This window comes from Chiroxiphia lanceolata, chromosome 12 (assembly GCF_009829145.1).
Source record: "Chiroxiphia lanceolata isolate bChiLan1 chromosome 12, bChiLan1.pri, whole genome shotgun sequence".
In the NCBI taxonomy this organism is placed as follows: Eukaryota; Metazoa; Chordata; class Aves; order Passeriformes; family Pipridae; genus Chiroxiphia; species Chiroxiphia lanceolata.
Window position 1 is genome coordinate 1,373,032 of NC_045648.1, and position 16,011 is coordinate 1,389,042.

General features: G+C 53.7%; 2 protein-coding genes across 3 annotated transcripts; both read left to right on the forward strand.

The window, feature by feature from the left end:
- The first annotated feature begins 555 nt into the window (after positions 1-555).
- CLN6 (CLN6 transmembrane ER protein) lies at positions 556-7,489 on the forward strand. Its single transcript, XM_032700656.1, has 7 exons — positions 556-657; positions 1,681-1,795; positions 2,472-2,570; positions 4,426-4,614; positions 4,765-4,820; positions 5,720-5,842; positions 7,097-7,489. Exons 1-7 carry the CDS (start codon positions 575-577, stop codon positions 7,383-7,385), a joined length of 954 nt encoding a protein of 317 aa, XP_032556547.1. The 5' UTR covers positions 556-574; the 3' UTR covers positions 7,386-7,489.
- A 1,280-nt stretch (positions 7,490-8,769) lies between these two features.
- CALML4 (calmodulin like 4) lies at positions 8,770-14,341 on the forward strand. 2 transcript variants are annotated; one of them, XM_032700658.1, is made up of 5 exons: positions 8,770-9,011; positions 9,134-9,164; positions 10,440-10,580; positions 11,196-11,384; positions 14,026-14,341. In XM_032700658.1, exons 1-5 carry the CDS (start codon positions 9,009-9,011, stop codon positions 14,121-14,123), a joined length of 462 nt encoding a protein of 153 aa, XP_032556549.1. In that variant the 5' UTR covers positions 8,770-9,008; the 3' UTR covers positions 14,124-14,341. The 2 variants fall into 2 exon arrangements, with proteins under 2 accessions (XP_032556549.1, XP_032556550.1); XM_032700659.1 differs by lacking the exons at positions 8,770-9,011; positions 9,134-9,164 and having other exon boundaries at positions 10,472-10,580; positions 11,159-11,384.
- Positions 14,342-16,011: the final 1,670 nt, after the last annotated feature.

Sequence of the window (16,011 nt, forward strand, 5' to 3'; positions counted from 1 at the left end):
GGAGTGGGAACAGAGCGTGGAATCCTCGTCTCGTGGCCCACCAGGGCAGTCCTGCCCGTTTGCTTCATTCCCTCGGGGACACAGGGAAGTGGGGACGGGCCCTGCCACAAGCAGGGATTTGCCCGTGGCCACCAGCCGGGCCCAAGCCGAGCTCCATCCCCTCGCTTCCACCAGACCTCGGGCTCAGAGCGATGGAATCTCAAGGAATGAGCCGCTATTCCCTGCCGGCCTCTTCCCACCCCGGAGCGCGTTCCGGTGCCCGGGCTGTGCGGGTGTCCCACCAGCGCCACGATCTCGGCACCGACACACCGAGCACGGGGTTAAACACCTCGCCCTGCTCCTCTCGCTCCGTCCCGAACCCCCCGAGCTCAGCCCTGGTTCCCCGGGAGGGAGGAGGGATCGGGACCCGCCGGGAGCGGATCCGCGGAGCCCCCGCCCCGACGGGGCGGTCCCGGGGCCGCCCCCGCGCAGCCGCCGCTCGGCCCCGGCCGGGCTGGGAGGGACCGGCAGCGGGGCCGGCAGCGGGAGCGGGGCTGGCAGCGCCGCCGGCACCGGGACCCCCCGTGCCGGGCTCATGCAGGGCTCGGCGCGGCGCCGGCCGTTCCCGGCGGCGGCCCCGGGCTCCCCCCCGCCCGCCGGGACGCTCTTCCCGGGCAGGTGAGATTGGGGACGGCGTTGGGAACGGGAAACCCCCCTCCTCCATCCCTGGGGTCCTCCCCCCGTGCGATCCCCCCGGGTCATCCCGCCCCGAGACCCCCCCCAGGACGCCCCAGCGCCATCCAGCCCCATCCCGGATCCCACCGCCCCGGCAGGGATGCTGCGGGGGTCCAGAGCATCCCGAGCATCCCGGAGTGTCGGGGTCCCCCAGCCTCGGGTAGGATTCCCCTATTCAGCCTTGCCCCGGGCACCCTGGCTTACCTGGGATGCCTTTTCCAGGGAGGCGCGGCATTCCCAGCTCCTCCGGGGCGCAGCGGCTCATCCCGGGTACCACCATCCTCATCCTCCATCCACCGGGTTCCATGGAATCATCACGGAGTGGTTTGGGTTGGAAGGGACCTTAAAGATCATCTCGTCCCACCCCCCTGCCGTGGACAGGGACACCTTTCCCACTCTGGACCGTGGGCTCAGGTGGCACAAGCCCCAGGCTGATCCGGGTGGTGCCGTTCCACTCTCGGCACCAGGAGAGCAATTCCACCTTTTCCCGTGGGGAGGTGATGGTCCAGAGGTGCTGGAGGGTCATTTCATGGAAGGACTTCAGCAGGGTTGGATGAGGCCTCGCTCTGCAGAGGCAGAGTGGGAGATGAAGGTGATAGTGCATCCCCAGCATCCCGGTGCTGGAATACCACCAGGAATTGCTGCATTGGGTGCCATGGGAGTTGGGATTTTGCTTTGTCATGTAAAAGTTAAAAATAGTTGCACTTCATTCAGCACTTTTCACCTTGATTTTGTGCTACTTCTCGGCCAGGAAGAGTCTTCCCACAGGGATGGGCCAGTGACAGTAACAGCCTTTTGCCTTCCTGTCCTGCCTCCTCCTCCTCAACTTTGTTATCCCATAAATCCCAAAGCCTGGTGATGCTCTGGCAGCCAGGGCAGCGCAGGATCTGTGTGGGGACGCAGCCCTGGGGTGCTCAAAGCCCCGTCCCCCGGGCTCAGGCTGACCCTGTCCCTCTGTCCCTCCAGGCACGGGGCGGGGAAGGGCGAGGACACCTTCAAGACGTCCCCATTCCACCTGGACCTGTGGTTCTACTTCACTCTGCAGAACTGGGTGCTGGACTTTGGGCGTCCCATCGCCATGGTGAGCCAGGGGGGCACAGGCCTCCACTTATTTTGGGGGGTGGGGTGGTCCCCATGGGCTGTTTCCTGCTCCAGAGGGAGCTGTTCTGGGATGCACTGGTGTAACTGGGATCAAGGGGGTTGCTCCAGTCCTGGGGAAGGTCTCCTGTGAAACTTGTTCTGTGTCCTCTCTCCCTCAACTTAATGTTTTCACAACAAAAGGGTCCTGGGGAGGTTGTTCCATGTTATCTATCCCACAACTTAATGTTTTCACAACAAAAGGCACTGGGGAGGTTCCTGCTGCTCTTCCCATACCTTGCCTGCATCTCTGGAGCTTGGAGCTCCTGCTCTCCAGCTGGAGCAGGACAGAAGGGGCCATTCCCCTCAAATGGAATTTTTTATAACTGGCAGAGGGTTGAGATCCACTGCTTCAGGATTCCCAAATTCCTTCCTTGGCCCCACAACTTCAGGCAGTGATAGTGAACCCTGAGCTGTGCACTGAGCACCCACTTCCAGCTGGGCTTTTTGGGCTGTTCACTCCAAGAAGAGCTGCCCAGCCTGGTTACTGACAGCTGCCTGAAGTCAAACTGACCATTAGAAACCAGCAGCATTCCCAAGATCTTCTCTCTCCCTGTCTTTCCCCCGGTGATGGGGCTGTGAGGAGATGCTGATGTGCTTCTTTTCCCCCCTGTCCTCAGATAATCCTTCCCCTGGAGTGGTTCCCTCTGAACAAACCGAGTGCTGGAGATTATTTCCACATGGCTTACAATGTTATCACACCATTTCTTCTGCTGAAGGTAACCCTGGGGGGGGAGGCAGGTGTGAAACTTTCCTTACCATTGTAAAAACAGGGCCAAAAAATGCAGTTTTGTAAAGGTCGAGATTTTTTTAGGGTGGTTGGTTATTCCCAGATTCCCAAGCCTGCTGTAGGTTAAAGTTTGCCACTCCAGGAAGAATTTGTGATGGCACTTTTTAAAGGGCAAAGCAGTGACCACCTCAATACACCTCAAATTCCTGCACAGACAAAGCAAATCACTTCCCCAGGAATTCTGGTTCCAGGAGGAGTCAGTGCCCCTCTCCCCAGAGCATATTTTTAAGACAACATCCATCCTTGATTTAAAAGACCTTATGAGACAGCTGGAACTACAGTACATTTTCTAAATTGCTCAGAGTTTAATTACACTTGCTCTTCAACGTTAGAGTTGTGTCTTTAGCTGGAATTTATCTTGCTCCAGCTGCCAACCACTGGATCACAGAAACCATTTAGGAGGTTAAAGACTGTGGGGTCATTAGAAATCCTTTTATATTAAATACTTAGCAGCCAGAAGATATGAGAAAGCAATTATAAATATATTTTAACCTTCATTAGCTAGAAATTGAATTATGTCCTAAGATGTAAATGATTTTCTCTCTTTCTCTCCTGAGTCTGTCTGTGAAATTTTAAATGCTGGTTTGGCCAAAAAGGAGTACTAGGGAGTCTGTTCTTTGGATGTGAAAGCTCTGAGGCTCAGTGTGACCCCTCAGAGCTGATTTCTGCAGGCTGGGGGCTCAGCAGGTTAAAATTTGCTGCCTTGGACTTCCCTGGCAGCACAGAAAAATTCCACTTGTTATTCAGGGTGTGTTTCCTTTGCTGTGTGCCCTCCAAGGACGTTGTCCCACCGTCCTTTCCCATCCCACCAGAGCCCTCCTGGACCTTTCCCATCAAACCAGAGCCCTCCTGGACCTTTCCCATCAAACCAGAGCCCTCCTGGACCTTTCCCATCAAACCAGAGCCCTCCTGGACCTTGTGCTCTCCTTGTCCTCTGTGGCTCCCGTGACGTTCGTGCAGCAGTTACAGGGAAAGGGAAAGTTAAGCCTCAAAATTAAATACAAATAAGGAGCTTTTCCCTGTTTGGGGAGGGCTGCAAAGCTGATTTGGCAGCGGGGAGAGGGAGGTGAGGGTGGCCCTGGCTGATCCTGGGGTTGGGATGATGCTGCCCCACACTTGGTGTCTCCTCCGGAGCCTGAACCGCTCGAGCTGGGATTTGTCTTCCCGGGTGTTCCCTGCCCTGCAGGCTGAGTGTGGAGCTCCTTCCCGGAGCTCCTGCTCCCTGTTCCCAGCCAGGCCTGCAGGAGCTCGCCCCAGACTCTGAGTCAGCCCCACGTGGCCTCCCCAGGCCTCGGGATGGGGCGGGGAGAGCTCAGCACTGCAACTACTGCCCAAAAAGTTGCCTTGACTGGTTTTGCTGGGAATCAGATATTTCCAGATATGGGGTTAAACACAGCTTACTCTTTAGAGGAAAATGCACAGGGAGGTGAGGCTGGTAAAAAAAAAAAAAAACAACAAACAAACAGTTCAACAGCAGCCCTTGGAAAATGATCCTGTGGGGAGTTCTAAAGTCTCTCAGGAAGGGGAGGGAGGTGAGTGCTGAGCTGAGTGTGCTGGAGGCTCTCCCTGCCACTGGAGGGCACAGCCAGCCTTGGAGATCTACTCCAGAGCCCGAGAAAACCTCTGCCTTTTTGCTTCTCTTTGCTCACCTTTGCTCATTTCTGGTGGAGAAGCTGCTCCGGGTGCTGTGCCGGGAGCAGCAGAGCATGGAAGAGTCAGAGAGGGCAGAGCTGGGGTGTCCCTGCTGGTGTCTCCTCGCTGTCCAACACTCCCTGTGGTTTCAGCTCATCGAGAGGTCCCCCAAGACCCTGCCCAGGTCCATGATCTACGTGAGCATCATCATGTTTGTGATGGGGGCCAGCATCCACCTGGTCGGGGACTCGGTGAACCACCGCCTGATCTTCAGCGGGTACCAGCACCACCTGTCAGTCAGAGAGAACCCCATCATCAAGAACCTCAAGCCAGAGACACTGGTAAAGAGGATTTACAGTTATAGTTCGTGGTTACTGGTAAAGAGGATGAGTTTTACAGAAGCACTTAGGAAATATATATGAACTGCCTGTTCTTGTTGAGCGGCCCCGCTCCCTCTGCCCCTCTAAATCTCCCTCTGTGTTGTGTTGCAGATTGATTCCTTCGAGCTGCTCTACTACTATGATGAATATTTGGGTCATTCCATGTGGTGAGTGATTTGCAGCCGGGCTGGAGGCCCCAGAACATCACCCGAGGAAGGGCAGATCTGGGCAGATCAGAGCTTAATGTGGAAAAAAACCTGAAGCACAGCTGATGAAAGCTGGCTGGGGATAATGTTCTCATGGCCAGGGTGATTACAGGGGAGCTCACCCTTGGAAAATCCCGGTTTATCTCTGTCTCAGGGATATTTCTGGGATGTGGCAGTTGTTGGGCAGCTGCAGGGAACAGCTCATCCTTCCCCAGGATGTCCAGGTGAACAGACCACCCCCCCTTTGTGCTCCTCAGGGGTTTGACCCCCAAACACCCCAACTCAGAGACCCCAGGAAAGCCTGTCTGTCCCTTTGGCTGCTGCCAGATAATCCTGAGATGGCTCAGAGCAGAGGGAAGTCTCTCCCCATCAGGCTTTCCTGGTTTATTTGCTGTTCCTCGAGTGCTGTGAAGCGAAAAAATCCCATTCTTCTAAATAAAAAAAAAGGGCTCTGTGGGGTTATTGAAATCCTGGTGCACATCCTGCTTTCCTGCAGCTCAGCTTGGACACAACACGAGGCTCTCAGAGCCTGGGAATGGAACAACTGGAATTGTTCAAGGAGCACTTGAGCCCAGGGTTTGCCCTAATCAGCAAAATTGGGCTTCTCCTGCCTGAGACTGGGAATTCTCATTACCTGCAGGAGCACTGGGAACAACCAGGACACGAACAGCCCCTCACCAGGCACCACCAGCCCTGTGGACACAGCAGGAATCCCAGAGCAAGAGATTCCACTTCTGCTCTTTCACCAAATTAACTCCCAGGCTCAGCCCAGGACCTGCCCACGTGCTTGGTTTGGATTTGGGAGGGGTTTAAACACTTCCCAGGGTCATCCCACTGATGAAAGTTGTTTCTCTTTGCAGGTACATCCCTTTTTTCCTGATCCTGTTCATATATTTCACGGGCTGCTTCACCCCTGTGGCAGAGGAGAGCAGGATGCCAGTGGCTGCCCTGCTCCTGGTGGGGCCCAGCAGCCTTTACTACTGGTAAGGGGCTTCTGGCCACGAGGGATGGGCAGGGATGAAGAGGGAATACCCCAGGGAATGCCCCAGGCAGAGTTCTCTGTTCCCCAGGGCAGCACTTGCTGCAGCTTTTGCTCTGCAGGGCTGGAAAATCAAATTAAGTCTCGTTGAAATTCGCAGCCACTTCAGCCTCTGGATGTTGGGACAACTCCAGAGACACCCAGCAGGAATTCTGTCCATGCTTGGGGTGTTTCAGAGTTCCAAAAGGAACTGCTGCCTTCCCCCCCTCCAAAGTTTGCTGGGCCCTAACACAGTTCCCTGAGGCTTTTGGGGTGGTCACCACGTTCCTGCAGAGCATCCCCGTGGTCCCAGCTCCCTGGTGGCTGGAGATGCTCTCACAGCTCCCCCCAGAGCCCAGGGGATGCTCAGCCACGGCCTCCCCTCCAGCCCTGGGGGTCCAAAGGGCCTCTCTGAGAGAGGCCTTATTTATCTCCCATTTTCATGAGCCTCCTCTTGCCCAGTGCTGTCCCTGGTGGCAGCCAAACAGCTTCTCACCCACCCCTGTTCCCTCTTGCCCTGCTGAGACTGGTTTTATCCAGCAAATTAATTCTTGACAGGCAAAAATCACCCACATCATTTGGTCAGTCCCCAGGTACCCTCCTGCACTTCCCTTGAGTGGATCAGTGTGGATCTCTGTGGTTTGTGTGGGATTGAAGAGGCAGGAGTGCAATTCCTCCTTTCTGCTGACCCCCAGGCACAGTTCAGGGGGATTTTGGGATAAATGAGCACAACAGCCACGGGTGGGAGCCAGAATCCAGCTTTGGTTCTGCCTTTGAGCATCCTGGTCACAGAGCCCAGCACCTTTCCCTTCCCATACTGAGGGATAAAGGGAACATGGATAAAGGGAACATTCCTTTATCCCTTCTCTTCCCAAAGCCTAGGTGTTAAATTACTGATGAGAGTCACAAAAACAAATCAGGCAGCAGGAGCAGCACAGCTTTGGGGGGATGTGAAGCAGGGAAGAGGGGAGATGCTCATCCCTAAGGCTGGAAGTGCTGCCCTCCCTCAGAGCCCTCTCCTGGGATCACAGTGGAGCAGGCCCTTGGAAAATCTCATTTTATCTCTATCTCGGGGATATTCCTGGGATGTGGCAGCTGGTCTTTCCACGGGATATCCAGGTGAAAAGACCACCAGGAGACATTCATCCCTAAGGCTGGAAGTGCTGCCCTCCCTCAGAGCTCCCTCCTGGCATCACTAACAGGAGTTTGACCTTTGCAGGTACCTGGTGACAGAGGGGCAGATCTTCATCCTCTACATTTTCACTTTCTTTGCCATGATGGCTTTGGTGATGCACCAAAAAAGGAAGGGACTTGTCCTGGACAGCAACGGGCTCTTCCTCTTCTACTCCTTCATCATCACCCTCCTCCTCATCGCTGGCTGGGTGGCCTGGCTGTGGAATGACAAAATTCTCAGGAAGAAGTACCCTGGAGTGATTTATATCCCTGAGCCCTGGGCCTTTTACACCCTGCACATGAACAACCTCCACGCAGCAAAGGAAAGTTTATAAGTTTTGATATTTTGGAGCGACTTGAAAAGGAAAAAAAAAAATAATTCTAGTTTTTCTAACGTAGATTTAATGTATTTCCAATAAATTCCTGACCGACCTTGGCTGCAGGAGGTGGTGTGTGATAACTAGACCTGGCTGGGGAGGGGGTATTCTCCCCAAAAATAGGGGTACAGTGTAGCTCTTCAAAGGCAGAGTTGGGTGTCTCCCTGTGTGCCCTCACAATTCCACAGCTCAGTTCCTTGCTGGACTTATGGGACAGCACCAAAGCCCTCCTGTATCAGAGCAGGGGCAACATCCCAGCCAGTGGTGAACCCCCCCCAGCACCACTGCCACCCCACAGAGCATCCCAGCCTGGGAGGGGAGTGGTTTGCCAGGAATCTCTTGGCACAGGGAGATGAATCTGCTCCTCCCTCGCTGCTCCCAGATGAGCAAACATGCCAGGAAGGGGCTGAGCTGCCCTGCCAGGGATCTGCAGGTGGCTCTGCCTCTCCCAGGAGCCCTCCTGGGGTCAAACCCTCACTTTGGAGCTCAGACCTGGGGCAGGAAGGGCCAATTCCCCACAAACAGCCCAAAAAGCACCTCAGGCAGGGGTTGAAATCCAGTGCCAGCCCCTCTCACGTGAGGTCTGTGCCAACAGCAGCTTCTGCTCCTGCCCAAAAGGGCCAATTCCCCACAAACAACCCAAAAGGAGCATCGGGGAGGGGGTGGTCCCTGGACATCAGCAGCAGCAGCTCCTGTTCCCCCCTTCTCCAGCTGCATCCCTGGCTGGGTTCAGCTCTGTGCCATTTGTGTCAGAGCCCTGTGGGACACAATCCAAGTGGCAGGGGGAGGAAAAAAACCGACCAGCTTCCAGCAAAACACAGAGAATAAAAACATTTGGTCAAAGCTGAGTGACTCACGTTCTTCCTGCAGCAGCTTGGAGGGGAGAATCTTCATCCCACCACATTCCAGGACCTTGGATGTGTCACTGTGACAGAGCAGGGTCCATGTTATAATGGTCACTAAATGTCTTGTCCTTGGGTCTGGATCTCCACCACAGCCTGGCAGCAGCTACTTCACCCCCTGCTAGTTGTTAAATGCTGACAAATAAAAAGTCGGGCAATAAAGACCTTTTAAACCATCTCAAATATCCCTTCTCGGCCTGTTCACAACTTCCCAGCTCTGCTGAGCTTGAGAGGCACATCCAGAGCCCCCGGGAGGGCTCAGGGACATCACCAGCAGTGCCCACCTGAATCAACCCCTGTCGTGCCCACACCCCTCCAGCAGTGCCCTGCAGGGCTGCAAATCCCCCTCTCCTTCCCCAGCGAATTCCAGCGGGGCCGGATCTGTGTCCCAGCTCTTGGAGGGGATCACACCCAAGCAGCCCGACCCCAAACCCCCCGAGCGGGGTCCTGAGCTCGGGGCAGGGCGGGCAGAGCCCTTTTCCCGGTGGAGCGGGAGCGGCGCTGGCAGCGGGATCCGGGCAGGGATCAGGTCTCGTAGCCATAGCAGCGGGTATTTATTACAGCCGGGCCGCCTCCACCCCGGGGCTGAGGGACTTTAGCCCTTCATCGAGGAGAAAAGTGGCAGCAGCCGCCTCCGATCCCGACGGGCAGCGACGAACACCCGGATCGCCCCAAAATCATGGTGAGTGCGGCGTCTCAGCTCCTACAAATCGCTCCCAATGTGCTCCCCCCAGCCAGATTTTAAAGCTGTTTGGGGTTTTTTTTTATCTCTCTTTTCCTTTCCTCCCCCCTTTCCCTCTCCAGGCAAAGTTTCTGTCCCAGGATCAGATCAATGGTACGTACGGTTCTGTTCTCCTTTGGGGTTTTAATGAGCAAGATCAGCTTCACAAATTGACCTGTATAGATACAAAAATGGCATTTCCCCCCAAAGTGTCTCGTGCTGGGCTTGTGCTCCCCCCCTTGGCCTCCTCCCAGCTCTCCTGGGATCTGTTTGCTCTGAAAACAGGGAAATCCCCCCCGGTTTTGTTTGGAGACCCCCCCAAAAGCACCCCCAGAGCCCACGCTGGGTTGCACAGGGACCAGCAGAGAGTCACCGGCCACCTCCCACTCCTCTAAGCACGTCAGCCCTGGCCAAGCCATCAGGGATCAGGGGATATTCCAGGTGCCCATCTGCATGTTTGAGGTGTGATGGGAGCGAAGGAGGAGGAGGAGTTAGGGGGTGCAGGGGGTATAAATTCCCATTGTGAGGCGCTGGGGCTTCCTTGGGAAAGGGGAGACCAGCCTGGGACGGGGTTTGCTCCGGGAACGGCGGAAGAAAAGCTGAAATAAGAGTATTATTGCAAATCTGTTAATCTGCGGGGCCCTGGGGCTCAGCAGCTCTGCGGGATTGGAGGGAGGAGGCCACGGCACCCAGGGGCACCCAGGGGCACCCACGGGCACCGAGGGGCCCTGGCACCCTGCACATCTCCCTGCAGGGAGGGCTGGGGGCACAGAGGGGGAGGAGGGGGGGATGGCATCAATACAGGCTGATTTTCCCCGGGCAGCACAACTTGCTGTCAGTGTCGAGCCTGATGAGGAGAAGGGGACGGGAGCAGCCTTATCTAGGTCAGCTCCAAGCCTGGCTTTGTCACTGGGAAACTGGGAAGCACGAGGGGGAAGGGGAGAGGGCGAGGGGTGCGGGAGGGGGATGCTGCTGACCCGGCACCTTCCACCCCCCCGACCCCCCCCCCCCGCATCCTCCTCCATCCCCCCATCCTCCTCCACCGCTCCCTCAGCCTTCTCACCCCCTCTCCCACCCCCAGGAAGGCAGAGGAAAGCACTTTTTTTAAACAATATCCTCCAGGTTTGAAAGCCTGGCCCCACTTTTTCAGCCTCTCCTCGTTAGGCTGAAGGACCCCAATTATCTCCGGCGTTCCCGACCCGGGGTTTTAATTGCCCTTGGCTCCTTCCCTCACTGTCCATCACCCTCCCTGCAAGGAGACACCCCGGAGCCGACACAATATCCCTGCTGGAATCCTTCCAGCGCCATCCAGGCGGCGGGAGCGGCCCCGTCGCACGGGCGGCTCAATGTGATCTTACACGGCCTAACAGAGTTTTGGTTTTTAATTAGAGTTCAAGGAATGTTTTTCCCTGTATGACAAGAAACAAAAAGGGAAGATAAAGGCCTCGGACCTGCTGGCAGTGATGAGGTGCCTGGGAGCCAGCCCGACCCCGGGGGAGGTGCAGAGACACCTCCACCTGCACAGGATCGGTGAGCACAGGGCAGGGGCAGCAAAAACACCTGCATTGGGGTTGGAAAAATTCATTTTTTTGGGGGGGGCAGGAGGCTGCCTGGAGCCCGGGAGTAACATCCACTCTGTGGTGAACCAGCACAACCGAGAGCAGTCACCAAACCTTGATTATTTTAGCACGTTGTGATGTGCTAAACGAGCATGATCCAGCCCACGGATTAAAACGGTGCCATTAAAACCCCCAAAACTTCCAGAACGGTGGGAGACAAACACATGGATGTGGACTTTGAGGCTGGGGAACTGTCCAGTCCAACCAGCAGAGTAGAAGAGCACAGAAAGATCATTTCTCTGCAGATATGGAGGGTTATGGTCTTTAAATCACATAGAGTAAAGAAAAATTATGAGATAAAGTGGGGTGGATTAAAAATTCTGCATGCAAGCTCAGAGCACAAGTCTAGCAAAGCTAGAAATGGGGTTTTAAGACAGGAGAAAGCCCTCAATAGTGGCCCAACCTGGGCAAAAGGGAAGAGAAACCCCAGGAAGGGGAACTGGGAGGGGGGAGAGGAGGGGAATGCTGAATTCTGGATACACCCCCCAGAACTGAGCCATTCCTGGAGAATCTCTTCCTTTGGCAGACAGAAACGCAGAGCTGGATTTCTCCACCTTCCTGAACATCATGTACAGGCAGATGAAGCAGGAGGAGCCCGAGAGGGAAATCCTGACGGCGCTGGCCATGATCGACAGGGAGAGGAGAGGAGTCATCCCCGTGGCAGAGCTGAGGGCAAAGCTCACCAGGCTGGGGGAGAAGCTTTCTGAGGAGGAAGGTATTTTGCCATTCAGATGTGGATCAGACCCTCCCCGTCCTCTCATTCCCTGATTTTCCTCTGCAGACAAACCTGGGATGAGGAAGGGCCTGTGCCAGCAGGAGATGGGAAAGGGAAAAAAGTATAAACCCCCAAACCCGTCCAGTTTGTCAGAAATTTGCCTCCAAGGGGCACAACAGGAAGGAATTGGAAGGTGAAGGTGATCAAGACCTTCTTTGCCCTGGCCCAGGTTGCCCAGAGAAGCTGTGGATGGATCCCTGGGAGTGTCCAAGGCCAGACTGGATGGGGCTTGGAGCAACCTGGGAGAGTGGAAGGTGTCCCTGCCCATGGCAGGGGGTGGAATGGGATGGGTTTTAAGGTCCCTTCCCACCCAAACCATTCTGGGATTATTTTTTTTTGCCCTACATGTTTTACGTACTTATTTAACCTCTTTAAACACATTCCCACACTCTGACATAGGCAAGGAGGGAGTTTTCCCAGGGCTCCTGGGTCTGTACAGACCCCTTTAGGCTCCCTGAGGGGGTAAGAACTGTCCTGTCTGATGTTAGATAGAATTTAGATTTAACCAGAGCTGCTCAGTGCAGTCACCATCACCAGCTTCACACCAACAAGGAATTTCTTCCAAGGGTTTTCTTCAATTTAACTGGACTAATAATTCCCAAAGCTATTTCCATGTGCAAACACTTCCAGAGCATTTTGAGGGCTGAACACACAGCCAGGACAGGGAGACATTAACCCTGATTAAAGGCATCCTGGAAGAACCTCTTTCTATGAAGATTTGGGAGGTGCAGGGGGATTTCCCATTCCTTTGGGATCTCACTTGTGCAGATCCTAATGCAGGAAGCGATGCTGCTTCTCCACAAGGAATTCCCCCCTTGGCTTTTCCCCCTGAGCTCTGAGCTGCTGGAACTATTTGATACCAGGACAGACTCCATTTCATCAGCATCTGCCATTGCCCAGGAACTGCTGGCACAGCCCTTCCCTCTCCAGTGGCTCCAGAAAAGCCTTCACTCATTTGAATTAATGCCCTTGTACCAAACTCAGACATTTTTTCTTGTGTTGTTTTCAAACACTCTGGGAAGAATTCATTATTTTCTGAGTTTATGTCCTCAGAAGGATTTGATGAGCAGCAGGGTGTTCTTGTTGAAAGGGGGCTTAGATCTCGTGGAAAGGGAGTTGTTCCTCACCTTACAGGAACAACAGCCCCTCATTTATCCCACTGCACCCAAATCCTGCAGCAGCTTCCACTTACCCCCCAATTCACTGATACCCATCTGCAAAAACAGACCCACAAACAGGAGATGCTGCTCAGAGACACCTTCCACAACTATTTACTGTAAACCAGCTTTTTTCCTCCTCAATTCTTCCCCCTTCCCATGGTTTTCCCCCCGAATTTCACAACTGGCAACTGCAAAATCATCGTGTGCTCCAGGATGAGCACTGGGGGGTCTGGTTTAAACACCCACGGGTTGTTCAGCCTGAAGAAAAGTTCTGGTGCCCTCAGCCAAGTAGTTCACAGGTGAAAATGTCACCACTGACCTGCTCTCACCTGTTTTGGACTGGGAAGGCACTGGAGCATTGTCCTGGACAGGCAATTCCAGGAAAAACGGGCAGGAGAGTATGGAGGACTCGTACTCAGCACATCCCATGTGGGATCCCAGTGTCTCCAGGGTCAATCAACAGCCTCCAAACACCCACAGAGTTCCCTGCTAATGGAATATCAAAGGAAAAATGCAGGTGCACAACCCAGCAGCTCCTCTCCATCCTCTCTGCACCACATCCAGCTGTGATCCTGGAAAACAGGGACACACTGGGGGCACTGGGAGGACAGAGCTCCCCTGGGCTGCACGAGATGCCTGACCCAGGGACTGAGCCCAGGAAAGCTGCTGGGATGCCCTGATGTTTGTTTTTAGGGGTGAAGGAAACAGGCCCAAGGGAATCCACCTCCTCTCCTGCCATCCCAAGGAGGTGGCATCCGATTCCCAGGAGCAGCGTCATCCAACGCTGCATTCCTGATGTACTTCTATTTCCTTGACATTGTTTGACAAGAAAAGTACCTTTTATGGTTTAGGCTGTACAGAAAAGAGTGTTTTAAGACAGGTATAATAAGTGCTGTCACTGCCAAGGCGTTCCCAGAGCTGGAGTGAGAAGTGTCACCACTGCTGGTGACAACTCCCCTCCGAGTGTTTGCAGAGCCCCAGCTGGGAAGGTGTTCTCTGCCTTCAAACACCAAAGCCCCGTCAACATGAAGCAGAATCACACAAATCTACTTAAAAATGGGCACAAAAAACCTGCATCCCCACGTAGTTTTGTCTGGTTTGAACAGGGATAGGTTTGCAATTCAAGTTAAATCAACCAGTTCTTACCAAAAAGCTGATTTGGACAGAATTTGTGAGGCTTTTCCACGTGGAACTCAAAGAGATGGACAGCTCTGCTCTGGAAAGTTAGACATGGAATTCAAAATCAGTGTTAATAACACTAGTTTATCACCTGGCTGGCACCCCCCTGATCCCAGAAATTATTATTTCTGATAAAAATCCCTGAAAACCCCAAATCCTGCCTTACTGCTCTTCCTCTGGAAGATCACAACACCCCTAATAAATGCCACTCAAACTTGTCTCTTCCTTTTGCTCTTTTTCAGTTGATGACCTGCTGAAAGAAGCCAAAATTGGGCCAAATGGAACAATAAAATATGATGAATTTGTTCGCCTCATTTGCCTTCCCACGGTCGACTACTGAAATCCTACAGGAGGTTTGCTACAAGCAGGACCTGAAAGTTTGTTTTTACTTCAATTTTTCCTACTTGGACTTCTGGATCATTTGCCTTTAAAAAGCCTTGTTTTGCCTTCATAGCAGTGCTTTAAACTTACACAGGTTCCCACCTCATTTCTGGAGAAACAGTGTCACAAAACGTGAGTTATTTAAATTAAACTGAGCGTGACATTCCCCTCCTGCAACACGTGGCATGCTTTAAAAAAAATAATTCTTGTTTTAAAAAAATGCATTTAAGCCCAGGGATTGTGGCAGAATTGATAAGCTGTGGTGAAGGTCTCCTGGTGCCCCAAGTCAACATCCCCATCACGTGCCTGGTGCCCAGATCTGTGCCCACATTCCGGGCTGGGTGCCAAGGACACGCTCCCAGAGACAGCCTGGCAGGGAAAACAGGGCCCAGCAAAGCTCAGCTTCTCTGCACCAGCAAAAACCTCCCCAGCTCTCTGACTTCAGACTGATTGAAACCGCTTGGACCCAGAGCAGTTACTGCTGATCTTATTCCACCTCCATCTCAGCAGCCTTGGTAAGATCCATAAAGGGGTAGCTGGAATTTAGGAGAACATTCAGCAGGTTATCTCTGGAGCCAGCTGGAAAATGGCACAGAAATCAGCTTTGCACAGGCAGGGCACAAGCAGCAACCTGGAAAACCCTCTGGAAGAGCCCACATTCCTACAAGTCTGATGTGGCTTCTGCCTCCAGGAGCCCCTTCCTCTCCCTCCTCCCCTTTTTTAATCCTGAATCCCCTCACTCTTTGCTCTGTGAAATAATCAGCAATTAAATCATGGCACAGCAGGTCCAATGGATTTAGGAAGGAATTCCTGGCTGGGAGAGTGGGCAGGCCCTGGCACAGGTTGCCCAGAGAAGCTGTGGCTGCCTCTGGATCCCTGGAAGTGTCCAAGGCCAGGCTGGAGCCACCTGGAATAGTGGAAGGTGTCCTTGCCCATGGCAGGGGCTTGGAATGAGATGATCTTTTTAGATCCCTTCCAATCCCAAGCATTCCATGATTCATTTATCCCAGAACACACAGACAAAGGAAGATCACACAAAGCTGCAGCAGCATCACCCAGGGCACAACAGGCACAAACCTGGTTAGAAACTGAAAAAAAACCCCAAAGAGCAAATCTCAACATTCCAAATCAGTGTCTCTGTAAAGGTAAAATAGGGATTATCCTCATAGAATATTACTTGGGGGGGGGGGGGGGGGAAAGCACAAGAGATTCCATGACATGCCAAGTGCTGTGCAAGAAAAGGAAGGAGATCCAGGATCTTCCAGTCCTGCAGGTAAGAAAAGCAGCAGGTTTTGCCATTTGGTTTTGCCACCCCCCTGATCCAGATCCAGGTCCCTGTGGATGTCAGAGCAGTCCCAGACCAACCCAGGAAGCTCAGACTTGGATCCTGACACATCCCAGCTCTGAGCAGGTCACGCTCCAAGGGGAAAGGAACTTTGCTCCCTGGAAAACTGACACACCCCGTAGCTCTTAATGAGCTCTTCCTACTCTGTGGATAGAAAATAAAGCAGGAAAACTCAATTTCTCTAAATATTCAGTTACAAGCAGCACTTGAGCAACACCCCAGAAAAGCAGCACACAGTGTGTGAGAGGTGAGATTCCCTGGAAAACCAAGAGCAGGTTAAACTGACAGCAAAAGGTGGGAATTCCCTGTAACTCTGTTCCCACCACTCAGTTAATCCCAGTGTTGGGATAAACCCCCACGTACCTGACACTGCAGCTTTCCCACACCCTGGAGGTCATTCCCTGCCTCCAGAGCTCTCCAGAACTTTGCTCCATGAGCCCCAGGACACAGCAAACCCCTCACTGAGCATCAGCAGCTCATCACACCAGGAGTTCACTGAGAG

What these genes read in the sequence shown, in the direction of transcription:
- CLN6 (XM_032700656.1), top strand. Translation starts at nt 575, where the DNA reads ATGCAGGGCTCGGCGCGGCGCCGGCCGTTCCCGGCGGCGGCCCCGGGC. An exon ending in GGGACGCTCTTCCCGGGCAG is followed by an intron (nt 658 to 1,680) that starts GTGAGATTGGGG and finishes CTGTCCCTCCAG; the next exon opens with GCACGGGGCGGGGAAGGGCG. An exon ending in CCCAGCAGCCTTTACTACTG is followed by an intron (nt 5,843 to 7,096) that starts GTAAGGGGCTTC and finishes TGACCTTTGCAG; the next exon opens with GTACCTGGTGACAGAGGGGC.
- CALML4 (XM_032700658.1), top strand. An exon ending in CCTCCACCTGCACAGGATCG is followed by an intron (nt 10,581 to 11,195) that starts GTGAGCACAGGG and finishes TTCCTTTGGCAG; the next exon opens with ACAGAAACGCAGAGCTGGAT. An exon ending in GAAGCTTTCTGAGGAGGAAG is followed by an intron (nt 11,385 to 14,025) that starts GTATTTTGCCAT and finishes GCTCTTTTTCAG; the next exon opens with TTGATGACCTGCTGAAAGAA.